At 39.2% G+C, this 27250-nt stretch overlaps 3 protein-coding genes across 9 annotated transcripts; all 3 read right to left on the bottom strand.

The window, feature by feature from the left end:
• Window positions 1–13414: 13414 nt before the first annotated feature.
• LOC116214211 (disease resistance protein SUMM2-like) lies at window positions 13415–19895 on the bottom strand. Of its 7 annotated transcripts, none has more exons than XM_031549581.1 (9): window positions 19616–19895; window positions 19392–19520; window positions 19206–19279; window positions 19016–19081; window positions 18754–18929; window positions 18150–18243; window positions 17746–17807; window positions 16682–17629; window positions 13415–16395 (listed from the first exon to the last, which is right to left on the bottom strand). In XM_031549581.1, the coding sequence occupies exon 9, from the start codon at window positions 16390–16392 to the stop codon at window positions 13456–13458; it is 2937 nt and encodes a 978-aa protein (XP_031405441.1). In that variant the 5' UTR covers window positions 16393–16395; window positions 16682–17629; window positions 17746–17807; window positions 18150–18243; window positions 18754–18929; window positions 19016–19081; window positions 19206–19279; window positions 19392–19520; window positions 19616–19895; the 3' UTR covers window positions 13415–13455. The 7 variants fall into 7 exon arrangements, with proteins under 7 accessions (XP_031405441.1, XP_031405466.1, XP_031405449.1 ...); XM_031549606.1 differs by lacking the exon at window positions 17746–17807 and having other exon boundaries at window positions 18754–18805; window positions 18884–18929; XM_031549589.1 differs by lacking the exon at window positions 17746–17807 and having other exon boundaries at window positions 19392–19540.
• On the bottom strand, window positions 17506–19739 carry LOC116203263. The gene is made up of 7 exons (XM_031534939.1): window positions 19376–19739; window positions 19206–19279; window positions 18996–19060; window positions 18754–18805; window positions 18150–18243; window positions 17972–18032; window positions 17506–17629 (listed from the first exon to the last, which is right to left on the bottom strand). Exons 1-7 carry the CDS (start codon window positions 19737–19739, stop codon window positions 17506–17508), a joined length of 834 nt encoding a protein of 277 aa, XP_031390799.1.
• Window positions 19896–21629: 1734 nt separating the features above from the next.
• On the bottom strand, window positions 21630–26391 carry LOC116203252. Its single transcript, XM_031534930.1, has 10 exons — window positions 26175–26391; window positions 25489–25871; window positions 24068–24440; window positions 23843–23973; window positions 23652–23729; window positions 23491–23535; window positions 23355–23399; window positions 23202–23253; window positions 22622–22718; window positions 21630–22044 (listed from the first exon to the last, which is right to left on the bottom strand). Exons 1-10 carry the CDS (start codon window positions 26389–26391, stop codon window positions 21879–21881), a joined length of 1587 nt encoding a protein of 528 aa, XP_031390790.1. The 3' UTR covers window positions 21630–21878.
• Window positions 26392–27250: the final 859 nt, after the last annotated feature.

Raw genomic sequence — 27250 nt, 5'->3', positions numbered from 1 at the left:
TTTTCTACCACTTTTTTATCCTTCCATTACTAGAAACTGGGACATCTCTTATTAAAGGATATTTTCACCCTGTTTCATTGACACTCAGGCAACATATGATAATTAATATTTTTTAGGAAAATTATCAAATTTTATTTTTTTGCAAGTAGTATTTAAGCAATTTAACTGGCATTAATAATATTAATTTAGAATCACAAAAATAAAAATTTCAAATTATGGCGTAGCATGTCACCTTATCTCTCTTTACCCAAAAATATGTCATCTTATCTCTATATATATATATATATATATATATTAGAGTATTTCAGTGCAGTTGTTAATTAGAGTTGTATTTTTGACTCTGTGGATGAATTATAATTATTTTGCTCTTTTCCGATACCTATAAAAATTTTATATCTTTTTTGATATACAATCTTTTTATATATTTTTTACCTTACTCTTTGATTTGTATCTCTTTTTGCTGGTTAATAGGCAATGTCACTGGCCATCTCAAAATAAGTCAAAGACCAATTATATATATGAGTACTGCATAGATCGTATATGCCTTTTCCATTATACTAGCAGCAGTAAGTGTCCAAGTTGTACGTTGTTTACATTCCATTATTTTAGTGAGACATCAAATATTATCAATTAAAACTTTATTATTGATGCTATGTCATTTTAACTTGATAATTCTTTCGACATCTTGCATGTGCAACGCGTTTGCTTCTACACTAGTAATAATAAAAGAATAAATGTACCTCGGAATCCATGAACAGAATTTTTGGATGGTTCCCCAACCTTTTGAATCTTGATATTCTTCTACAGTTCCTCTTCGTAATACTTTCACCTTTATAGTCCAACTTCTATCAAATGCCTTCAATGAAATTATTGGGATATATCCCTTTTCATCCAAAGTTTTTTTCTTGTTTCACAGTAAAGAAAGGAAAAAAAGAGAAAAGAAAAGGAGAGTATAATTAAACATTAGAAGGAAAGCTATGAGAACAAAGTTAATAATAGGTGGAAAACATCAAAGAGGAACAAATATAAGTAACACATAACTTGATCAGGTTTATATAAGTTTTTGTTGAAATAATGAATTCACCCTACCCATAATGTTTGGCATAGAGGAAGAAGAAGCAATTGAAGCGCAAGTCGGAGATCCACATTTAGGGGCTGTATTGATGATGTTGCTATTCTTTCTATTACCGATATCTTCAGACTCCAGAGAGCACATCATTTTTCTCTTCCTTTTAGTTGAATGGCTGAGGACAATATCTCCAATATTCATTGTGAGGTTATTAGTACCTTTGGACAATGCCACTGAGCATGACACTTTTCTCTTCCTCTTGGTCGAACTACCGTAGACAGTCCAATCCTCTTTCATAACAGCGCTGGACTCCACAGAGCAAGCGACTTTTCTCTTCTTCTTGTTCAAACTATTGGGCATAGTCCTTTTCCCATTCATGCGAGGAGTGATCATTTTTTGACACAGAAGTACTGGACATGTATGTGGGGAAAGTTATGGATGATAATGAAAACATTTGATGTGCTTTATAGTGTGTGAAGGGATGTCAGCGAAACATTATGAGATTTCATGTTCAAATGGTTGAGACTATTGGGATCGTCATTTTTTCTCTTTTGGGAACTGCCGAAGTATGACTCAATAGTTTGATGGTTGTATGGACAGTTACAGGTGAGGAGAATCATTCAAAAGTTGCCTTCTTCTTTTTTTTTTTTTAAAAAATATTGTATCTATCCATTCGTTGTTATTAATTTATTATCAATAAAATAAAATACAGGAACAAAAAGTGGAAAGGAGAGATAGAAAGAAAAAAAGAGTAACCCTAAATCTATGGCAATTATGCATATATATATATATATATAATTAGATATTCTGATAAGTCATTATGACAATTATATTCATCGAAGATCTATGGCAATCATAAAAAATAAGATCCGACATATATATATATATATATATATATAAAGAGCCTACACCTATACTAATCGTGGCGTTTTATAAAAAGATTTCTATTTTTTTAAATCATTTTAATTTTTTATTTTAAAAATGATGTAATAAAATTATAACAATTTTAGCCTAATAAAGATAATGAAGTAATGTGGGAAATGAGTAGTGCGGATCCGAGTACTTTTTTTTTTCATGATACCCAAACTCTATCATGTATGGGACAAGTTCCAATATTTTTAAATCGAACCCTACCATGTTGGAACCTAGAACTGGAATCTACCGGGATCCTGAATTATACTATAAGTTTTGGGTACCCTGTTGGAACATGTTTTTTTTTTTTATCTTCAAGCACAATAAATGAAATAAATAATTAAAATCGAAACGATCTCATTCACAATCACACAAAACAAATAAATGTCAACATAGATTAATCAGATCACATCCATCAACATAACTAAAGGATTATGTAGCTTTCCTTAGTAGTATATAATAGACAAAGCAAATACACAACTAAAAGATTATGTAGCTATTTAGCATAAAAATAATGATGTAGCTCTTTTTAGTAGACAAAGCAAATAAGCTCTCATTAGGATTTTGTAGCTACTATATCACAATTATGTAAATATAAAATAATTTTTCAAAAAAAAAAAGGTCAGGTACCTGTTCCGTGGGTATCTCGAATGTTGGAACCGGAACCTATTTTCACCGGTTCCTTAAATTAGTACCCGGACCCTACTCTAACAGAAAGTTCCAACCGATTCCGGGTATACCCAGTATCCATGCACACCACTAGAAATGAGAGAGGAAAAAGGGAGTGATAGTGGAGGAATAGAGCGAAAGTTGTGGGGCAGTTAACCTGACAGTTAAAAGTGAGGCATGATATTACTAATGAGCCTTTAATTTCTTTCTAATCCAAAGGTTTTGAATTAATCTCTCATGGGCAATATGGGAAAAGGAAAGTTACCCCAATTACCTTTCTTCTTCCAATGCTATATACACGAAAGTAAGATACGTGGTAGTCTCGGACAGATGGAATCAGAAGGCTCCGTTTCTATATATTTTCTCGATTTTTCAAGTTTTTAAAATTTTAAATTATCTTTTATTGTAAAATTAGCAACAAAATCTTCAGGAATAATTTTCGATTATAATATCCCATTTGAAAAAAGACCGAGAATATTACAAAATCTTTTGGATAATATGGTTATCTCTAATTAAAGGCAATACAAATTTTTTGAATGGAATTTTTTTAGGTTTAAATTTTTTTATTTCCGAAATTATTTTTAATAAATTTTTTTTAAAGATATCTTGTCATAAAATCTGATTTCTTGATGTCTTTAATTTTTATAATTTATATAACATAATGTATTTGAAACAAATGAAAAGATTTGATTATATATAAATATTATTCAATAATCTTGAATTTTTAAAATACAAATTAATATTTAATCACATATCCATTTATGTATGGAAATTTCTCAATTTTTTTAGTTTTGAAAATTTTTAAATTATATTTTATTATAAATTTAAGAACAAAATCTTCCGGAATATATTTCGGTTATATAGTCCCATTTAGAAAAGATCGAGAATATCACAAATTCTTTTGAATAATATGGTTATCTCTAATTGAAAGCAATATGAATTTTCTGAATGGAATTTTTCAGGTTTTTATTTATTATTTTAGGAATTATTTTTAATAAAAAAATATTTTTTAAAGATATTTCTTCATGAAATCTGATTTCTTGATGTGTATAATTTTCATAATTTATATATATAATATAATGTATTTGAAATAAATGATAAGATTGTTGGGAATTGGTGTATGCCCTAGAGGCAATCTATAATCAGTTCTGTAATATGATATCTATTTCATTATAAAACGAGGCATTTCTGTTATTGTGTAGATTGCGCTAAATATGATTTTACACAATAATGTCCTTGGAATAGTATGTTCAATAGGCATCAAGTGTGACTTGATTGTGAGATCCTATAATTACCGAACATTATTCCTAAATGTCCATAGTCAAAGTATTATCGTTAATTAGGACAACGATAATACGGTTAGACTAGTGTGGGTGTTAATTGATGACCAAGTCTCACAGGTCATGGATATGGAGATATCAAATCACACCACATGTATACATTAAGAGTAATGTGTGTTGGACTGATCCGCCATGAGATTGCTACATGGGTTGTTACGTGACTGTCATTAGCATATCTCAAAGTGACTATAGTGTAATGGTCCTTTGACTTGAGGTCACCATGGATTCCTACATGTAATGTCGTATATTTTGATACTGTCAAACGCCACCGTAACAGGCTGGTTATAAAGATAGTTATTGGGTATGCCACAAAGCATGGAAAAGAATGTGAGTGACCAAGATAGGATTTGTCCCTCCTACGAAACGGGAGCGATATCTCATGGCCACTTGGTGGTTAAGTCTAAAAGCGTATGCATACCCAAATGAGTCGATATAACGATATCGAGCTCATTTGTTCTGATAGACTTACCCGGTAAACCAAGAAAGAGAGATATTGAGCCATACAAGAATCTCATCGACCATGCCTTGGGCTCAATAGAGATATAGAGGACAATGGATTATATTACACGGTAATATAGGTCACGAGGTTCGTCGAGAAATTGACTTTCCGATTACTTGAGTAACAGTGATGCATTGCTAGATGCCGCTCACTGTTTGTAATATTGAAATAGAGATTTCGATATTACTGTCAACGTAATTAGGAACCTACAGGGTCACACACTACGACTAAATTGACGAGATATTTTGAAACAAATAAAATCGTCTAATATAGATTAGATGATTTATGGTGCGACCGATTAATCGGATATTTAATAAGATTAAATCTACCGATTAATTAGACCCGATTTATTAGATTAAATGGACCAAATTGATGCACGATTAATATGATGACACATGGCTTTTATGTTAATAGACATGTGTATGGACACATGTCATGTGAGGAGCAATCTAATTTTAATCCCACATCGGTGGGACTTTAAATTGCTCCCCCTTAACTGCTTATAAAAAGGGGCAGTGAGGTATTATGTATATGTGTGTGAATGTATGCTTATATATATATGTGACAGTACGCATATATATGTGATATATATGAATGCATAAGCATATACATACATATAAGTGTATACGTGTATAATTGTAGGAAAAGTCAAAGTTGAATTGTTCAACTTTAATTAATCCTACCAGTTTAATAAATTTCGGGTGTCGCATCAGTGTTTTTTTCGAGTGTTGGTCGCTAGTACCGCCGATCTCGAAGACTCGTCGACAAAGTCGGTGTGGATACCGGTAGAGGCGTCACGCGTGGGACGCTTGGTCGACAGTTTTAAAATTCCAGGTACGCTTTTATTTACTCTTATTCTTCTAGTAGGTCTTGGAATTAGTTTCACGGGTATGAAATTTTGAATTTCTGTTCCTTTTTCGCTTCCGTTGCGCCCCGTGAAACTAGCAATTGGTATCAGAGCCTAGCTAGTTAGAATCTGAGTAGATAATAGCATAAAATATGATTTTATGCTTGGTACTGGTGTGATTATGTTTGATATTTGCGGTGCATGACTGTTAGACTTGGACTATGTCCTAGTTGTGTTAGTATAATAGTTATACGTGTGGACTATTATGTAATGGTTACATAATAGTGTAAGGTGAGATCGATTAAATGTTAATAAAATCCCTCAAAATATTAAGTCCATATCCTTCCACCGTGTAACGCTCGTCAAGACCAAGATCGATGAGTGCGTAGACCTTGCCTTCGCAGGATGCCCTCATCTATCCTAGTAAGACGTTGTGTTTACCAGTGGGTCGGACTTAACTGAGCAAGCCTAATAGGATTAGGAGTTCAGAGGCATGTAGTTGGGCATCGATCTATAAGATAGATTTGAATAAGGAGTTATTCACTCAACTAATCAAGAGTTGCATGTGATGCAATTGGGAAAGTGAGTTCCCTACCTAAATAGCCAGTTTTGGGTGAATCAGCCATCGCTGACTCAGAACTTGGTGAGATATGGATCTTGAACTACTATGAGAATAATATTCTCTGAATCAATGTTCAGGGTCATTGATTTGATATAAATAGTTGAAGCAATATTTAATAAAGTCCTCATTAAATATTGTAGTGTCATAATACTTATTTTGCATATTTCTGTGGTAGTTACCATGGCAGGGAGCACTTCTAGTATTTTCTGTTTGCGATCCGTCCTTGATAAGGACAAACTGTCAGGGAATAATTTCCTTGGTTGGTATCGAAACTTGAGAATTGTTCTCACCCAAGAAAAGAAACTATATGTCTTAGAGCAACTTCTTCTTGCGCCACCACCTGACGATGCCCCCCAAGCAGAGAAACATGCTTATAGTAAGCATCATGATGATGCCGTAAACGTCGGATGTCTCATGTTAGTCACCATGGACTCGGAGCTTCAGAAGCAACACGAGAACATGATGGCGTACGATATGATCGTGCATCTCAGGCAGCTCTATCAAGAGCAGGCCCGACATGAGAGATTCGAGATCTCTAAAGCACTTTTTCAGGCAAGGTTGACTGAGGGTAGCCCGGTGGGTCTTCATGTACTCAAGATGATTGGGTACGTCGAGACTCTAGGACAACTGGGATTTCCTCTGGGTCAAGAGTTGGCCACAGATTTAGTCCTACGGTCGCTGCCCAGCAGTTATAGTCAGTTCATTATGAGCTATAATATGAATGACTACAATAAACCATTGCCTGAACTGCTTAACATGTTGAGAACAGCTGAGCATGATATCAGCAAGGGGATGTCCGTTCTAATGGTCCAAGGGACCAAAAGAAAGGGCAAGGGCAAGAGTAAAGGCAAGAAGGCTAAAGGTGCATCCAAGTTTGACTTGGGTGCGTTGAAGCCTAAAGCCAAGGTGGCGAAGGATGATTATTGCTTCCATTGTGGCAACACTGGACATTGGAAGCGGAATTGTAAGGTATACTTAGAGGAGTTGAAGAAGAAGAAGGGAAGTGAGACTTCCACTTCAGGTATCCATGTTATAGATATTAATGTATCTACTACTTCTACATCTTGGGTATTAGATACCGGGTGTGGTGCTCATATTTGTGGAAATATGCAGGACCTAAGGGACAGTAGATTGTTAGCAAAGGGCGAGGTGGACCTACGAGTTGGAAATGGAGCAAGAGTTGCTGCATTAACTGTAGGGACTTATCACCTGTCTTTGCCTACTGGGCTAGTATTAGATCTTAACGACTGTTATTATGTACCTGCTATTAGTAGAAACATAATATCTGTTTCTTGTTTGGACAAGAAGGGATTTTGTTTCACTATCAAGAACAAGTGTTGTTCTATGTACATGAATGATGTATATTATGGCAGTGCACATTTTAGTAATGGTCTGTATGTTCTTGATCTAGATACGCCTATTTATAATGTGGAAACCAAACGGCTCAAATCTAATGATTCGAACCCGACTTACCTCTGGCATTGTCGTTTAGGCCATATTAGCGAGAATCGCATCTCTAGACTCCATAAGGATGGATTACTAGACTCGTTTGATTTAGAATCGATCGAGACATGCAAACCTTGCTTAATGGGGAAAATGACTAAGGCCCCTTTTACCGGAAAAGGTGAGCGAGCTACTGATCATCTGGCTCTCATACATACCGATGTATGTGGACCAGTGAACAAGCTTGCTAGAGGTGGGTATCTCTACTTCATTACATTTACTGATGATTTCAGTAGATTTGGATATGTGTATTTGATGAAACACAAATCTGAATCCTTTGAAAAGTTCAAAGAATTTAAGAATGAAGTGGAGAATCAGTTGGGTAAGAATATTAAAGTTCTTCGATCAGATCGAGGAGGTGAATATTTGAGCTATGAGTTCGCTGACTATCTTAAACAGTGTGGGATTTTATCTCAACTGACTCCACCTGGAACACCACAGTGGAATGGTGTAGCAGAGAGGAGGAATCGAACTTTATTAGATATGGTTCGATCTTTGATGAGTCATGCAAACTTACCTGACTCCTTCTGGGGATATGCTCTACAGACAACTGCTCTCATATTAAACAATGCTCCGTCGAAATCAGCTGAAAAGACACCATATGAGATGTGGTATGAGAAGCGTCCCAAGATGTCTTTTCTAAAGATATGGGGTTGCGAAGCTTATGTGAAGAGATTGTCTTCGGATAAGCTTGGCCCTAAATCGGACAAATGTTACTTTGTGGGGTATCCTAAGGAAACTCGAGGATACTATTTCTATAATCCCATCGAGAGCAAAGTGTTTGTCGCTCGAACTGCGGTATTCCTTGAGAAAGAGTTTCTCTCCAAAGGAACTAGTGGGAGGAAATTAGAACTTGGGGAAGTTCTACCACAAAATGACATTGACCAATCGACGGGTAATGTTGCAAAACAAGTACCACAAGGTGTTGTGGCACAATCTTCTGCACATGTGACACAGGAGCCTCGTAGGTCTAGTAGGATACGTCATGAGCCCGAGAGATATGGATTTCTCGTGACTCAAGACAATGACGTATTGCTCATAGATAATGATGAGCCTACAACCTATGCGGAAGCCGTAATAGACCCTGACTCTGAGAAATGGCTGGAGGCCATGAGATCTGAGATGGAGTCCATGTACACTAACCAAGTATGGACTTTGGTTGATCCACCTGAAGGGGCAAAACCCATTTGGTGTAAGTGGGTCTTCAAGAAGAAGACTGACATGGACGGTAATGTGATTACCTTTAAGGGACGACTTGTGGCAAAATGTTTTAGACAAATTCATGGTGTTGACTATGACGAAACCTTTTCTCCGGTGGTTATGCTTAAATCCATCAAGGTCTTGCTTGCAATTGCAGCTTATTATGATTATGAGATCTGGCAAATGGATGTCAAAACTGCTTTCCTGAACGGGAAGCTCCTCGAGGATGTGTATATGACACAACCTGAGGGTTTTGTCGATCCACATAGTGCCGGAAAGGTTTGTAAGCTACAACGGTCTATTTATGGGCTGAAGCAAGCTTCTAGGAGCTGGAATCTTCGTTTTGATGATGCAATCAAAGAGTTTGGTTTCATCAAGAATGAAGATGAACCCTGTGTTTACAAGAAGGTTAGTGGGAGCGTAGTGATCTTCCTGGTGTTGTATGTAGACGACATACTTCTGATCGGGAATGATATTCCTTCCTTACAGTCTGTGAAGACTTGGTTGGGAAGGTGTTTCTCTATGAAGGACTTAGGCGAAGCTACCTACGTGCTAGGTATCAGGATTTATAGAGATAGATCCAGGAGACTGCTTGGCTTAAGTCAGAGTGCATACATAGATAAAGTGCTTCGGCGCTTTAGCATGCAGGATTCTAAGAAAGGGTCGCTGCCTATGTTACATGGCATAAGCCTTTCGAAGGCTCAGAGTCCTTCTACTCGAGAGGAGAGGGACCGCATGAATAGGATTCCATATGCGTCGGCTATTGGATCCATCATGTATGCTATGTTATGCACTCGATCCGATGTCTCGTATGCTTTGAGTATGACGAGTCGATACCAATCAGATCCAGGTGAGAGACACTGGATCGCAGTAAAGAACATCCTTAAGTACTTACGAAGGACTAAGGAGATGTTTTTGGTATATGGAGGCGAAGAAGAGCTCGTTGTAAGAGGTTACACCGATGCTAGCTTCCAGACCGATAAGGACGACAGTAGATCGCAGTCAGGGTATGTGTTCTGCTTGAATGGAGGTGCTGTGAGTTGGAAGAGTTCCAAACAGGAGACAGTAGCCGACTCTACCACAGAGGCCGAGTATATTGCTGCCTCTAACGCTGCAAAAGAGGCGGTTTGGATCAAGAAGTTCGTGACAGAACTTGCTGTGGTTCCTAGCATCGTAGACCCAGTGGATCTCTATTGTGACAACAATGGAGCCATTGCGCAAGCTAAGGAACCCAGGTCTCACCAGCGATCCAAACATATACTCAGGCGCTTCCATCTCATTCGCGAGATCATCGACAGAGGAGATGTGAAGATATGCAGAATACCAACAGATGAGAATCTCGCAGATCCACTTACGAAGCCTCTTGTGCAGCGCAAGCACGAGGCTCACACTAGATCTATTGGCATAAGACATATGCCAGATTGGCTCTAGTGCAAGTGGGAGATTGTTGGGAATTGGTGTATGCCCTAGAGGCAATCTATAATCAGTTCTGTAATATGATATCTATTTCATTATAAAACGAGGCATTTCTGTTATTGTGTAGATTGCGCTGAATATGATTTTACACAATAATGTCCTTGGAATAGTATGTTCAATAGGCATCAAGTGTGACTTGATTGTGAGATCCTATAATTACCGAACATTATTCCTAAATGTCCATAGTCAAAGTATTATCGTTAATTAGGACAACGATAATACGGTTAGACTAGTGTGGGTGTTAATTGATGACCAAGTCTCACAGGTCATGGATATGGAGATATCAAATCACACCACATGTATACATTAAGAGTAATGTGTATTGGACTGATCCGCCATGAGATTGATACATGGGTTGTTACATGACTGTCATTAGCATATCTCAAAGTTACTATAGTGTAATGGTCCTTTGACTTGAGGTCACCATGGATTCCTACATGTAATGTCGTATATTTTGATACTGTCAAACGCCACCGTAACAGGCTGGTTATAAAGATAGTTATTGGGTATGCCACAAAGCATGGAAAAGAATGTGAGTGACCAAGATAGGATTTGTCCCTCCTACGAAACGGGAGCGATATCTCATGGCCACTTGGTGGTTAAGTCTAAAAGTGTATGCATACCCAAATGAGTCGATATAACAATATCGAGCTCATTTGTTCTGATAGACTTACCCGGTAAACCAAGAAAGAGAGATATTGAGCCATACAAGGATGTCATCGACCATGCCTTGGGCTCAATAGAGATATAGAGGACAATGGATTATATTACACGGTAATATAGGTCACGAGGTTCGTCGAGAAATTGACTTTCCGATTACTTGAGTAACAGTGATGCATTGCTAGATGCCGCTCACTGTTTGTAATATTGAAATAGAGATTTCGATATTACTGTCAACGTAATTAGGAACCTACAGGGTCACACACTACGACTAAATTGACGAGATATTTTGAAATAAATAAAATCGTCTAATATAGATTAGATGATTTATGGTGCGACCGATTAATCGGATATTTAATAAGATTAAATCTACCGATTAATTAGACCCGATTTATTAGATTAAATGGACCAAATTGATGCACGATTAATATGATGACACATGGCTTTTATGTTAATAGACATGTGTATGGACACATGTCATGTGAGGAGCAATCTAATTTTAATCCCACATCGGTGGGACTTTAAATTGCTCCCCCTTAGTGCTTATAAAAAGGGGCAGTGAGGTATTATGTATATGTGTGTGAATGTATGCTTATATATATATATGTGACAGTACGCATATATATGTGATATATATGAATGCATAAGCATATACATACATATAAGTGTATACGTGTATAATTGTAGGAAAAGTCAAAGTTGAATTGTTCAACTTTAATTAATCCTACCAGTTTAATAAATTTCGGGTGTTGCATCAGTGTTTCTTTCGAGTGTTGGTCGCTAGCACCGCCGATCTCGAAGACTCGTCGACAAAGTCGGTGTGGATACCGGTAGAGGCGTCACGCGTGGGACGCTTGGTCGACAGTTTTAAAATTCCAGGTACGCTTTTATTTACTTTTATTCTTCTAGTAGGTCTTGGAATTAGTTTCACGGGTATGAAATTTTGAATTTCTGTTCCTTTTTCACTTTCGTTGCGCCCCGTGAAACTAGCAAAGATTTTATTATATATTTAGATAGATAGATATAAATATTATTTAATAATCTTAATTTTTAAAAATAAAAATTAATATTTCATCGCATAAATATTAATATCAAAATAAGTATATATTAGCATATGTATTTTGAAAGGAGTTTTCTAGGTTTTTTTATTTTTTATTTTCGGATTTATTTTTAATTAAAAATATTTTTTAAAGATATCTCATCATAAAACATGATTTCTAGATTGCTTTAACTTTAATAATTTATATAATAGGAATGTATTTAAAATAAATGAGAAGATTTTATTGTAAATATATATATTATTTAATAATCTTGAATTTTTTTAAAATAAAAAGTAATATTTCATCACATTATTATTCACATCAAAATAAATATATATCAGTATATATTCATACATAATATTAATATATTAATATATGGTTACTTGTACAGTTTTAGTATATGTATATGAAGTAAAAGTATATATAAATCATATGTAGTTATAGATATCTATTTTCAAAAATAGATTAGATAATATTTTATAGATATATAAATTATATTTTGTTTTCAAAACAAATTAGATTTGTTCACTGAAAAAAGGAATATAAATCAAATTATATTCTATCAAGATTTTGTAAAATAGTTATAAATAGATTATCATATACAACTAGAAGTGAACTCTCAAAAAATATATCTATCTGTAGATGCAAGTTAGTTGATTAAATTTTTTCATCTCTTTAAAGGTATTGCTAGCCCTAAACATGAAAGTGTCTGTTTATTTTATTCGTTGTGTTTCACTTATGATTCTCCAATGAGTTTTTCTTTTTAATTTTTTATTATATATATTTTTTCAGGGTAATGTAGACAGATAATCAATAATTGCTAAGGTCTGATCAGCTCCACCAAATCAATCTTTAGGGATCACGGGAATCCATAAGAGTAGGTTCCTATCGTTTATATAGGAAGACAAAGTTCCAAATTCCAAATTACCAAGATTGCATTTAGTTTTACAACTTGTGTCGAAAAAAAAATTAATAGTTTGGTCAAAGTGTAGTTGTTAGGATCCGAAGAGCATAAAAGGGTAAGAAGGCCCTCTAGACATCTCCGAAGAGTACGGATTCGGCCCTGAAGGACCGGCAATGATTCTAGAGCTTGACATGCGAGCTCTATGCACCCCAAGCGGCAAATTGAAAGCTTGACGGGCGAGCCAAGCTATTTCCTTTCCTATAGGCGTATCGGATGTCCACTACCCATTATCGAGATAAAAGCTCCCGAACCATGTTTGAACACTTTCGATTCTCCCGAAGAAGGAGAAGTGTCTTGGCTCTTCCAAGGGTGCTTTGACACGACCTCGACGGAAATCAGTGTGATTCCATCCTTTCTATTCCCTAGTGAACTGATGATCGGGGCAAAAAGTGGAAAACGGTTCCAGGGCAACTTTGCTGCTAATGATAGCTGCACCCTACTTTTAGTTCACCTCATTTGCATCACTCGTCTATGCTTTGAACCATCTTAACTATGTCTTCTCGTATAGGAACCCAAACACCTGCACAAACTTCTTTACCTTCAGAGAGGATCTCGTCTCCCACCTTTCCGGAAGTCAGGCCACATAATCATGATACCTCACAAACACTGCAAATTTTTAACACCAAGGAAAAGCAAATTTTCTCATTTATTCGATTAGTTATCAGCAGCTCTTTGAGCAAACTTCATGAAGTATCGCTTCACACAGTCATCGTCCCACTCCAATTTAGCCAACCATGATGTCGCCCCTGCAAAGTTCTGAAGAGACTCCGGTAAATTCAAAGACGAAAATGGCAGCTTCTTAAGCATCTGGCACTCCAGAATGACCACTGAGCTTAACGAACAACATATAAGAATGTCTCTGCAGATAGCCTTGAGGTTGGGCAAGTAGTCCAAGTGCAAGCTCTTCAGCTTTGGAAGAATCACGACATTTGCTTTGCCGATGTAAGCGTCCTTCTCATCCGATATTATAATCTCCTCCATTGATAAGCAGCTGCAGATTTCGATCTTTTCGAGGCTTTGAAGTTGGAGCAACATTTGGGTCGAAAACAGGCTCTTGAGACTGCTACAGTCGTAGACAGTCAGGGCCTTCAAGTTCTCAAAAGTTCCGGGTAGAAATTTTTCCTTACAGAATGCCTTAAGATTGGGAAGCTCCCAGAGCCACAGGGATTCCAAACTCTCGAGAAGATTGCGGTGTTTTCCTGCGAAGATATACTCCAACTGATTGCACCTGCTAAGGGAGCAATCTGTCAACTGGTTTAAGTCCATCAACATCACAGGAGGCATATGGGTGATATCGTGACAGTCCTTTATGGAAAGCTCAAGTGTGTTCTTAGGAAGAGAGGATACGCCACCAAGGCGATTGCTGATCTCGATGCTTCGCTTCAATTGCGCATGGAATAGAGTTGAGATTTCTGAACCAACTCGAAAGTGGAATTCCTTTAGAACCCGCCAATGCCCAGAATTCACATAACTCTCAAGGGCTTCCAAGTCTAGAAATTCAATGTTGAGACTCACCAAGTGAGCGCAGAATGTGAGTTCTTCTATAGTGGCTTCTTCATTGTCCGATCTTGCAGGCCATCTCCACCTGCTCCCGTGCATCGAAAGATACTCGAGAAGGGAGAGCTTGGAAAAGATTCCTCCAGCCACATGATTCAAATTTTTTGTCTGAGATAGGTTGAGATTCCTGAGATTTCTCAAATTTCCCATCTCGCTTGGCAAAATTTCAATCCCCGTGTTCGAGAGGTTGAGTACAATCAAGTCCTTGAGCTTCTCAAACGATGATGGCAACTTCTTTAATCTCGTGCAATCCCTTAAAACCAAAGAACGCAAATTTATCAAGTGAGAAATGGACTCAGGAAGAACTTCTAAGCCGGTGCGGGACATATCAAGGACCTTCAGCGCAGCCAAGTGACAGAAAAAGTAACTCGAGATGTTCTTCAGGGCATGGTTTTCCTGAACCAGCAATGTCGTCAGCTTTGGACACCTTGGTTCTCCCAGAAAAACCGGAATGTTATTTTTCATCAGTGATATCCTTTCGAAATTCTTACTCCATTCTTCTCCTTGCAGCGGCTTGTTTAAGCCAATCCCAAGTTTCACCATGAACCGATTCTGCGCTCTCGTAATGTGAATGGCCATGTCCCTCACCATATCGTGCATCTTGATGCATTCTGCACTGTTCTCGTTAAAAGCTGTCTCTAACAAACAAGCGTTCTTCAGTTCATTGATGATAACACAACACTTGTCCTTCTCCGCTTCCCTGTTTGGGAAGTCACCAATCAGGCCTTCTGCAGCCCAATACTCGATCAGCTCTGAGAGATCAATTCTGTAGTTGTCGGGAAATAAAGCACAGTACAGGAAACATTCTCGGACCATGTCATTTCTCAAGCGACTGTAACTAAACTTCAAGCGTTCAAAGACCTCAGTCTCGATGCCCTTTATCTCGTTCTTTGAGCTCCTCCTCAGCTCGAGCAAAGCAGTTCTCCATTCCCTTATATCTTCCACTTCTCTCATGGCTGCTCCCACTGTGACGATGGCAAGAGGTAGACGCCCGCATTCTGCTGCAACGAGTTTAGCAATCTTGTCTGCTTCGGGCCCAAGTACAATACTGCAGCCAAGTCCGACTCGATCTCTGAACAGATTCCACGCCTCCTCCTCTGAGAGAAGATTGACTTTAACCACTCTTTGCACCTCCATTCCCCTGCAGACTTCCAGTAACCGAGTGGTCAGCACTATTTTGCAACAGTTCGACCTGCTTGGTTCAGGTACTCCGATCTTATAGAGAGGATACGATGTCCACATATCGTCTAAGATGAGAACAAACTTCTTCCTCCGCCTAAAGGTCTCCAACAACTTAGCCGCCCGACCTGTTTCGTCCTCATCATCAGGGAATGGATCAAGCTTCAAAGCCCTAGCAATATCAGATTGCAGCTTCTGAAGTTCTAAAGCTTTTGATGCCGTCACCCATATAACAGAACCAATGGAATTGCTCTGCATGAGACGATTATTTACATGCATCATGAGGGTCGTTTTTCCCACTCCTCCCATCCCATAAACTCCGATCTTTCCCAGATCATCGTCCATTAAGGATTCCCAGATCACCTCGAGATTTCTCTTGGCTGTAGTTTCTCCGATCAACTTCGCTGCAGACAACATCTTCCCATGCTCGGCTGAAAGATCAAGTAACAATCCTTCCGGAAACCGGCCACTCTCCTTATGTTTTTCTATCTTTCTGGTCTTCTTCACAATCTTTTTCCCGAGCCGTACTCTCGAAAAACAGTTGGGTATACACCTGTTCAGTTCCTTATCGACTTGAGATTCTATTGTTTCAACTTCAGCTTTCATCTGTTGGACATTAACAAGCCACAGCTGCACTTCACTCTTCGGCTTCTTCCATCTGGTCAGTTCAGCAATCTCTAACTCCGACCTTATGTCATTCTCACGACTGTTAAGCTCTCTCATCCTGCTCCTCAGTCTGTCAGCTTCATCATTCAATCTTGTCACGTGCTTGAATTGTCGGGAGAGTTCTCCAGGCACCGAACTCACTGGGGACAGAAAATTCAATAAGCCAGCAACAACACCTGCAATCTCCATCTACTGGAAACAGTGTCATGGTATCAGCAACTTTTAAGAATCAAATGGTACAAAATGAGGGATTTGAAGATAAATACGATGTTCTATGATTTAGAGCACTAGCAAACCGCCATGTTAAATATCATCATCCAACAACCGAGAACATGCTCTTGGTCATAAACTTAGCTGAGCAATAAAAAGGAAAGCGAGCAGGCTAAAAGTTAGCTCCGTTTCTGATCTGAAAATAAACATGATAAAGCTATAATCACCATCCGAGACGGATCTCGAATTCATCTTACTCAGTACATACCTTAGAAGTGATCTTCTTCTTCCGTTCAGCAGTGGTTGATATTGATGCTTTCCTTAGTTATAACTGAAGGATATCAATTGGAATTGACACTGACTGACATTTTTGTTTTTATATCTTTTTTATTTTATTTCAAATTTTTGTCTGAACTTCAGTTGCCGTTCTTCCTCGGCAATTGACCTTTTGTATTGCAGGGAAGACTTCTTGGACATGATTCAATTCCACATATTCCACATTTCGTGATATTATTGGCATCAATCAATTTCTATACGGACAGGGGACTGTTAGTAATCAACTCAAAATCCTCCCTTCTGGTGGCTACTTCTGATTCTGGATCAATGACTATTATCTCTGTGTTTTCGTCCTGCATCTCCGATTAATCTTTGACCGTGACCACGTGTTTGGCTCAAGATCACCTCAATTCATTTTCCTCTAGCAGCAGTGCAATCTCTAATGGTTACGAGTAAACTGTTTGGTGTGACAATCGGCAACCGTTTTCATAGGCATATGATCACGCAACATCCTTAATGTTGAGTTGCAACCTCCGTCAGCAAAGATGGAGGAGCATAACATAACGCAGACAACATAATTCATTAAGAACGTGACAGGATCTATTTCACATCAATTGCCGTGTTATTCAATGTCTCGTGACAAATTTAGATGGTTTAAATTGGCAGGTTCACTTGCGTTTTCAGCTTTCAGGAAGAATCATCGAGGTATTTAATGCTATAATTCCCAATCGCAGGATACCTTCCTTCGAAGTTTGATCCCTTTCTATTGGGATATCAACCACTGGAATAGGATTTGACAGACTAAGGAGGCTCCTCTTACATGATTCCTGATCCTGATGTCTCTAAGTACTCGCGGATGGTCGTTTTGCAATCAGCCAGATAGATGTGATCAAGAAAATTGTCATAGACAGCCTCGCCGAGGTTCTCTGCAGCCAAGACACTGCATAACATGGAAAACAGTTTACGTTAATTATAAGAAGGAAATTGACAAGAAGCGCATTTCCTTTTGTGTTGTTGGGAAGTTATGAGGTGCACGGTGAAAGAAGTTGACAATACATGCTGAAACTGAAAGCTCCAATGAATCACATTTTGATATGGCTCGGCCAACCATCCCTGCTCTGGGAAACACAGATGCAAAAGTAAATGTGCAGAAAAAGCACTCTGACATGGCAACATCTATGTTGTGCAAAGCTGCCTATTGCTTTGACAGATGGTTTTGGACAGTTGAGAGCAATACTACGGAACATATGTATCAAAAGTCCTGTTTATTGGTGGCTCATACTTGGCAAGACGTAAACTGATCATCAACCCAGCAGTTATATTTTCCATTCTATCAGTATCAGCTACCAGAAACATGAATATCCAAGAACATAAAAGAAATTTCAAATTTGTATTCCAAGCTCAGAACAAATATCTTCTGTAAAAAACCCAAAATTCTGTTATCCCAAGTAAGAACTTACCAGTGTCCAAGATACATACGACAAGGTAAAACATCCCGCCAGATCTTATCAATACCATGTCGTCCATAGTGTTGAAAATAGATCTCCTTGCTTTCTGCAGGATAAAGGAAAACATCAGCAGGCTTGTATTAATAGATCGGTAAAGGCTCTTCAGGGGTTCCTCATCAAATAAAATAAGTTGCAAGCACATATAGGTGAGAACAATTGCCAACAAACCCTAAACCTCCTCTGTGAAATCTAAGTAGAAGGGTCTTTTAATCTCATGAGCTTTCATGTAACCATGAAATCTAAGTTGTTCAACGAAGTGGTACAACTTATATATGCTTCACGCAGCCTACTATGATATCAAACTGAAGCTCAGAAGAAACATTACAATGCAGCACAAATATGAGTAATAATGATTATTTTCCTTTTCAGAGTCCAAACAATGGCATGGAGAGAAACAACAGTACATTCCAAGAGAATACGTGGCCCAGTTTTTATACGCCGACAGAATTGCACAAATTGATTAACATACTCAAGACTATTCGGAGTTTCTACTTCATTCAGAATCCCATCAACGGGCACGCAAACAGTATCTTTAATGTTGTGAGAATGAACTGACCTTTATATCTGACTCGGAAGAATTCCTCGTCGCTATACTGAGCACAAAGTACCTGCATGGCCAGACATATAATGCAAAAAGAAAACACCATAAAATCATTTAAACATGAAAATGTCAAATTTTTACGCACAGCTAGATTATCGTAAGGATTTCTCATCGAGTGCGTGAGGCAAAACCTGCAAGGCACAAAACTACAATTTAAAACTCGAAATGAAACAGAAGATTAAACGAATAGGCAAAACAGGAGTTGGTAGAGACTCACGGCAAGAAATCCAAACTCGAGTTCCCTCTTGATAAATACAGTAATCTTCGTTCATCAGGGAACAAGCTAAGTTAATCCAAAGTCAAAAGCAGATACGGTAACTTAGTCAATCGATCAAGCATTCGAACAAGTACCCGAATTGGAGAAAAACGCAAAAGAATGGAAATGCAGTGATTCATGTATATAATACCTCCGACTGCTTAATCTCAAAAACAGTAACTATGAGAGTCTCGCCTTCACATGGACGCTCAGACTCGAAATATCCTGCAGCATTATCGATATTCAAGTCGATCGATCAGAAGATAGCTTACACATTTCCAAATTTCCGATTTGCAATTGCTTAAGTTCTCTATCAAAGACGGTTCAGATAGAGAACCTTAGTTTCAGGCTTGGCTATGACACGCTCGAAGCAAATCGGAGCAACATGAGCAAAGACGCGCCAGAAGCCGTCAACCTCGCCACTCTGAAGTTGACCAGGTCGGGAACGTGCGCCTCGCGCTTCTCTCTGGTCGAACAGACGCAAAACTGTATCTTTCACACATGGACGTCGATACTCCGGCAACGGAGAAAACCAGTGAATGCAAGAGTAGGTTCCTGTACCTGAGAGGAGAGAGCCGAAGCCACAGATTGAGATGCGGCCGGCGGGGGAGAGGAGTTTCTCGAGGTCGGACTCATCGCAGAGCTCACTCAGTTCGAGCTGGTCCGTCGTATGATTGCTGGACATCGTGATCGGCAACGTCGACCGGCCGGAGCGCAAGAGATGAGGAACACAAGAAGGCGAAGTCAAGTGAGACCGCAGCGGAAGGTATGGCGCGTGTGGCAACGCGCGACGGAAGTGCAGGGAAGGAATTGGATTTCTCATTCTGACACTATTTACAATTTCATCCGTAGAATTAGTGCATTTATAAATTCACCCTATAACTTTTTTGACTTTCTCGAATTACAATTTCATTGTCATTGCCTTACTTATCTGTAGGGCTGAGCAAAACAACCGGCTGCCCGAAAACCTGATTCCAATCGCCCTGAATTTTCGGATCTTCTAGAGCACGGCTCAGTCCTAGGGTTGGTTTCTTATCTTTTTTTCGGTTTCGATCACGGGTTCGGGTTTGGAAATTACATCCCCGAAAACCCCGATCCAAACTTAATTTGCATAAACTTTTAACTTGTTTACATATGAGGCTAATCCCCCACTAATCCAGCCTAGCCCCATCAATCAATACATCTTAGCTTATATCTGAATCTCACTCCCTCTCCCTGTCATCCTTTACTTCACAATTCAAACTCCAAATCATTTCCTCTCTTCATCTCTTGCCTTGGCTGTGCCTCGCGATCACGAAGGAGACAATCCCCGAAGATCATTTTCGTTTCTCCACACACTGTGAGGTTAAGAACTAAGAACAAGAGCTCTTTCTGATTTTGTTTCACTTTTGTTTAATATTCTAAAAAAAATATTCTTCTAAATCGAGAATCCAACACAAATTAAGAAAGAAAAATAGAAAAGTATGATTATTGCTGAGGGGACCTAAGAGCATCCGCCGTGCAGGGGCCAATTTCGGGAGCCAATTCCCCTTTTAGGGGCTCCAAATGTGGCCATGTAAGCAAAGTGGCACCTAAGAAAAAACTTGCACTCCCTCTACAATGCAAGTCTTATTTTGTGATACTCGTTGATTCCTACTTGATTTTTTTCAATAAAAAAATATTTACATATTTATTAAATTATTATTATATTTACTTAATTAAAAGCATTTTAATTTTTCGATTTTAATTAAAATTGTAACTATTTAACAAAATAATTATTAACAGTTGAATGGGCCACACCTCTTTCAACCGTTATATATTTAAAAAAAACTAAACAGGACAAAAGGCCTGACAGGCATAATCCCTATCACGTGGCACACTCCGATCGGAGCATGCCGCCAGCCTTGGGCTCCCGCAATGAGAGGCCATCGGGGCCGGGCCAATTGCCATGTGGACCCAACTGGCCCCAAAATTGGACCCCCGCTGCGGATGCTTTAAAGCCTTGTCGAAGGCTACTAACTCGTCGGTGAAGTTGCTTGGGCCCACTGAGGGGGTGTTGGACTCCTCTGAGGACCAAAATCCCCTCAATGATGTGATTTTTTTTTTTTTAGTTCGAGTTGGTTCCCCGATTGGATGTTGGAGACTTCATCGGGAGGCACTACATCCTCAACGGGGTTGCCGGAGAACTTCGTAATATTAACCCCAAATCGACCTTGCCTTGGTAATCATCTTTCTTCTCTCTTTTTTTTCCTTGTTTTCTTTTTGGCTGAGTTGGGCTCTCAATTTCGAGACTGGGGGCTTCATCGGTAGCTAGCAGCTCCTTGGTGAGGTTGCCAGCAGCCTCTATGCTCCCAAAAACCTAATCGAGGAGCCGACGCCATGTCACTATCAGAGACGTCCCCTTTTTTTTGCCTTTTTTTATATTTAGTAAATATTCAAAGTTTAGGGCGCCACTCGGAGAAAACGATACCCGAGATGTGGCACATCAGTAATTAACTGTCAAACTATCGATTTGACTTAATTTATGAAAAATGTAATGTTACAATTTTTAACATTTGATGTTAAACGTTTAATTTTATATGAAAAATCTTAAAGATGAGCTCACCCGCAAAGTTCAGAGGAGTATAACTGTGACAACGTAATTCACTACAAAGTCTTGCCAGAAGCTATTTCACACCGATTGCCTTGTTATTCGACATCAGAGCAGAACATCAGAATATTTTTGACCGTTTGAATCAGCAGATTATGCGTTTTCAGCCTACGGGAAGAATCATCTAGGTTTCTAATGCTACAATTCCAGTCTGCTGGATACCTTCCTTCGAAGTTAGATCCCTCTCTGTTGATGTCAACCACCGTAACGGAATTTCAGAGACTCAGGAGGCTCCTCTTCCATAATACCTGATCCTGATGTCTCCAGGTACTCGCGGATGGTCATTTTGCGATCCGCCAAAAAGGTGTGATCAAGAAAATTGTCATAAGCAGCATCACCGAGGTTCTTTGCAGCTAAGACACTGCAAAACATGGAATGCAGTTCTCATTAGAAAAAAGGAAACCGATGGGAAGCCACACATTACTCATTGTAGTGTTGAAGAGTTACATGAAATGTGCAGAGGGGAAAGACATTTACGAGATCTGCTGAAGCTCAAAGCTCCAGTAAGATTTTTGTCTTGTGAGTCCCAGCTTACGAAATCACTTTTTTTTTTCCTTAACCACCCATAAACAGTTTCAATGAACATAGATATTACAAACAGGTTTGATATTGGCTCAACCTACAATCCCTGCTCAGGGTAATGAAGATACAAAATGAGCAGAAAAGCACTCCGACATGGCAACATCTCTGTCACGCAAAACTGTCTATTGCTCATCTTCTTGGACAGATTAGAGCAATAATATGGAATATATGAATCGAAAGTCTTGTTTATGGCTCATACTTGGCACTATGTAAACTGATTTTCTGGCCCAGCAGTTACATTTTCTATTCTATCAGGTGCAAGGAACATGTATAACCCATAAAAAAGCGAAATTTCAGATTTGTATACGAGGCTTAGTGACAAAACCAGAATTCTTTTATCTGAAGAAAGAGTTTACCAGTGCCGAAGATATGTACGACAAGGTAAAACGTCATCACGCCAAATCTTTTCAATACCATATCGCCCATAGTGTTGAAAATAGATCTCCTTGCTTCCTGCAGGATAATGAACAGAATTAACGAGCTTGTATGAATATATTGGTAAAGGCTCTTCAGGGGGTGCTCGTAAAATATAAAAGAAGTTGCATCCCATATATTTATAAGAACAGTGGCAAACAAACCCTGAACCTCTTCTGTGAAATCTATGTAGTATGTTCTCTTACCCTCATGAGCTTTCATGTAATTGTATAGCATAAGGATGGTTCAATGAAGTAGTGCAACTTGTATACGCTTTATATGCGGCCTCTTATCAAACTTAAAATCCGAAGAGACACTGGTATGCAGCATAAATACTCACGAATGACATGGAGAGAAACAATGGCAAAGTTCCAAGAAACTATATTCACAGATTAGCCAAATTGTTACAGTCACACAGTAGAAAAAAGTTGATTATTATACTCGAGGATATAGAGAGTTTCCATTTAATTCAGAAACCCATCAACATGTATGCAACAATATATTCTACATGAAAATGACTACCTTTACATCTGACTCGGAAGAATTCCTCATCACTATAACGAGCACAAAGCACCTGTAGCCAATTGTTACCACTAATCAGAAATCCAATCAGCAGAATACAAAGAGAAAGTTCCACAAAAACATTTAAACTTGAAGAGGTCAAATTCCACATACAACGAGATTATCACATGGCTTTCCGTCAAGCGTGTGAGGCAAAACCTGCAGGGGACAGCTACATTTAAAAACTTGCAATGAAACAGAAGCTTACGAGAATTGGTGAAACAGGTGATGGTAGAGAGCAGAGACTCACAGCGAGAAATCTAAACTCGAGTTCCCTCTCGATGAATGCCGGAATCTTCCTTCATCAGGCAACAAGCTAAGTTAATCGAGAGTCGAAAAGCAGATGCACTAATCAAGTTAATCAATGAAGCATTATAACAAGTACAGGAAAATGAAGCGATTCATGTATACCTCAGACTGCTCAATCTCAAAGACAGTAACAATGAGAGTCTCCCCTTCGCATGGCTCCACGCTCAGACTCGAAATCTCCTGCAGCGTTATCGATATCCAAATGGATCGACATCAGAAGATAGCTCACACATATCCGAGTTTCCGACTTTCAATTGCTCAAATTCTGTATCAAAGACGATCAGATAGGGAACCTTAGTTTCAGGCTTGGCGATAAGACGCTCGAAGAAAATCGGAGCGACATGAGCAAAGACGCGTCGGAAGCCGTTGAGCCTCGCCACTCTGAAGTTGATCAGGTCGGGGAACGTGTTCCTCGCGCTTCTCTCTGCTCGGACGGACGTAAAATCGTACGATTTACACGTGTACGTCGACATTCAGGCTGTGGAGTAAACCAGGGAAGGTCATGTCCGATCATGTACCTGAGAGGAGGGAGCCGAAGCCGCAGATTGAGATGTGGCCGGCGGGGGAGAGGAGCTTCTCGAAGTCGGACTCGTCGCGGAGTTCACTCAATTCGAGCTGGTTCGTTGCATGGTTGCTGGACATCGTGATCGGCGACGTCCGCCGAAGAGTTGGACGGTGATCGGCGTGCAGGGGGAGGAGGACGCGAGTAGGCGACGTGGAGGGTGACCGAGGAAGGTGGGGCGCGTGTAGCAACGCGCGGCGGGAGACCGGGGAGGGAATTGGAGGGAATGAAGCGAGAGAGAGGCGAGTGGTGGAGCTCATGGAGAAGAGGACGGCGTCAGGGCAAGCAGATGAGAATTCGATGAATCTTTGGCTTGGGGAGAACTTATTCTATTTGCAATTTCATCCATAGAATTATTACTTTGACGAATTCACCCTAAAACTTTATCATTTGTTAGGATAAATTTCACACTCGTGCCCCGCCGGGAGGCCTCCACACCCCCCAATAATTGCCGGCGACCATATATGGGTTTTGGCCGGGCGGCCTTTCTCCTCAACCCCCTTTTACGGTTTTTTATATTTTTCCTTCCATAACGCGATCGATGCTCACCCTTCACAACCGTGCATTGCTCTCTTCTCCGATCGACGATAAAGGTTATTGGTCGAATATCGACTTTCGATGGATCAAGTCAAATTTGGTCAGATTTATGTATGATCCGACCAGATCTATTGTATCTTTTCATTCTCCTAAATTGGCCTAGTTCTAGCAACTTAGGAGGCGGCACTATTTAGGATTTAACCAATGCCCCTCTCTATCAACCTGCCTTGTCTAAGTTGAGATAATCTAGTTATTTCTATGGGGCATACATCGTGCTCAAGTATGACTAGAGATCCCTCCCATTTTGCTCTTGTGTGGAGATTGGACTAAATTTATGGGAACTATCTATACTTTTGTACTCCTATATAAAGGAAACCATTGGTATTCCATGGTAATTATCTTAGTAGTGATTTTACTAAACTGCCCTCAATAACTCTAATTATATTAAAAATAAGAAAAATAGCATATCAAATGTACGGATAAAATTTTAATTTTTCATAACTTTGTATCTCTCCCCTCCTTTGCCACGTGTCCCACTTTCCCTTTTTCCCTCTCATCCCCTATCGTTTCTTTCTACCTTCTTTTTTTTCGCTGAATAATTCAAAATATATATTAATCAAGAAAAGTACCTACAAAAGTCCTGAGGTCAGGATACTCTTCAAAAATACAAAGTGAATGAAAATTTGACCTAGAACCAAGATGGCTTAGGTCATGAATAAGGGTATTATCGGACCTAGGAAACCAAGAACATAACCAATTCGAGAAAATATTAAGAGTCAAGATAATATCAGAGACTATGATTCTAATTTTCCATGGGGAAGAGCGTGGGTTCAAAATGACTTCCACTAGTAGCAAAGCGTCGCAACGAAACCAGATCTTTGTGGCTCCTCTTTTTGCTGCAATGTTGAGGGCAAGGAGTGCAGCTTTGGCCTCAGCTTGGAGAGGTGAGTCTTCATGAGAGACTTGGAACCATGAGAGCAAAGGCGGTGTCTTCGGTTGCTGCAGGACTCCAACAAGGCATGATCTGCTACTATTCCATGCGGCATCCGAACTGATGATGTTCCATTCCGGCCCAGAAGGATTTTTTGAAGCTTGGAGTTGTAGAGGTGCTTCGAAAGGGATCCCATTTTGCTTTCCGATGTGTCCTCCATGTCCATCCCTGCTATGATTCGTAAAGTGGTTCTTGATGCTCTTGATGGTTTCATGGAGATCGACATGTTTTCCTGCATAAACAACTTTATTACGATAGTCCCATAAATGATATAAAGTGATAGCTACCTTCTTTCCCTAGCAGTGCCCCACCAAAATCTTCTTGTCATTTTGTCAATAGTGTTTAAGGTGGATTTTGGAAGTCGGAATAGTGACATTGTGTAGATCGGGGTGCTATTGATTACTGAGTTGATGAGGGTGGCTCTACCCGCCCAGGAGAGCGCTTTTGCCTTCCATGATTCCAATTTGCACTTAATTTTATCAAATGAGGAATTGGAAGGATTCTTTTCTTTTCCTCTTTATGAAGAGTGGATTGCCTAGGTATTTGGCGTTGTCCTTCAGCTTTTTCATGCCGAGAATGGATTTGACATTTCTTCTCTGTTCTGCCGAGGTGTTTTTGGAGAAGAATAGGCCTGATTTGGTGTAGTTGATTTCTTGGCCCGACCAGGAACATAATTTATCGAAGATGTCCTTTATATTCCTAATGTTTGCTTCTGATGCTTTTGAGAGGATGAGAAAGTCGTCTGCAAACATTAAGTGGGTAATTGTGGTTTTCCCCTACTAATTTGAATGCCCTTGATGATTCCATTGGTTTCAGCCCTGTAGAGTAGTCGTGATAGAATTTCCATTGAGATAACAAACAGATAAGGTGATATTGGGTCTCCCTGTCGAATACCTCTGGATGGTGAAAAATGGCCGTAAGGTGATCCGTTAAGCAGGATGGAGAATGTGGTTGTGGAGATGCATTGATAGATCCAAGATATAAAGGTTGGGTGGAATCCTAGCATTTCTAGAATCTTAATAATGAAGATACATTCCAGTTTGTCGAAAGCCTTTGAGAAGTCAATCTTCATTCCGACCCATCCCCTTCGTGCTTTGGTTTTCTACATTGTATGAAGGATTTCTTGTGCAAGAAGCCCGTTCTCGTTGATCCATCTTCCTTCAATAAAGGCAGTTTGGTTCGAGGAGATGATTTTGCCAAGCAAAGGTTTAATCATATTTGCAATGATTTTTTAGATGACTTTGTAGCAGACATTGCAAAGGCTGATAGGCCTGAAGTCTTTGAAGGTGGAGACACCTTGGCATTTTGGTATAAGGCTGATAAAAGTGTTATTCTATTCCTTTAAGATAAAGCCCGAGGTGAAGAAGCTTTTGACTGTTGATATGAGTAGTGGCTTCACCGTTTCTCTGTAATGTTTGTAGAAAAGGGATGGAAAGCCATCAGGTCCCGGGACCTTGAGGTTTGGGATTGAGTTAAGGGCCATCATGATTTCCATATCATCTGGGATTTGGATTAGCCCTTCGTTTTTCTGGAACAGTCATGGTATGGTTGATTAGGTCTTCCATGTTTTCAGGTAGATCAGGATGAGAAAAGTTGAAGAGATCTTGGAAG

The sequence above is a fragment of the Punica granatum genome, chromosome 1, assembly GCF_007655135.1.
Source record: "Punica granatum isolate Tunisia-2019 chromosome 1, ASM765513v2, whole genome shotgun sequence".
Taxonomy (NCBI): Eukaryota; Viridiplantae; Streptophyta; class Magnoliopsida; order Myrtales; family Lythraceae; genus Punica; species Punica granatum.
Note: the sequence above shows the minus strand (reverse complement) of the source record. Positions and strands in the feature narration are given on the sequence as shown.

Bases quoted from the DNA above. Each gene is read 5' to 3' on its own strand.
- LOC116214211 (XM_031549589.1), bottom strand. From the start codon at position 16,392: ATGGAGATTGCAGGTGTTGTTGCTGGCTTATTGAATTTTCTGTCCCCA.
- LOC116203263 (XM_031534939.1), bottom strand. From the start codon at position 19,739: ATGTCCAGCAATCATACGACGGACCAGCTCGAACTGAGTGAGCTCTGC. The intron at 19,280-19,375 runs GTCTTTGATAGA...ATAATGCTGCAG, and splicing joins TAAGGTTCTCTATCTGAACC to GATATTTCGAGTCTGAGCGT. The intron at 18,033-18,149 runs GTAAGTTCTTAC...TGTTTCTGGTAG, and splicing joins CGTATGTATCTTGGACACTG to CTGATACTGATAGAATGGAA.
- LOC116203252 (XM_031534930.1), bottom strand. From the start codon at position 26,391: ATGTTTGCAGACGACTTTCTCATCCTCTCAAAAGCATCAGAAGCAAAC. The intron at 23,974-24,067 runs GTACATGATCGG...CCGTCCGAGCAG, and splicing joins CTTCGGCTCCCTCCTCTCAG to AGAGAAGCGCGAGGAACACG. The intron at 22,045-22,621 runs GTAAACTCTTTC...CATGTTTTGCAG, and splicing joins CGTACATATCTTCGGCACTG to TGTCTTAGCTGCAAAGAACC.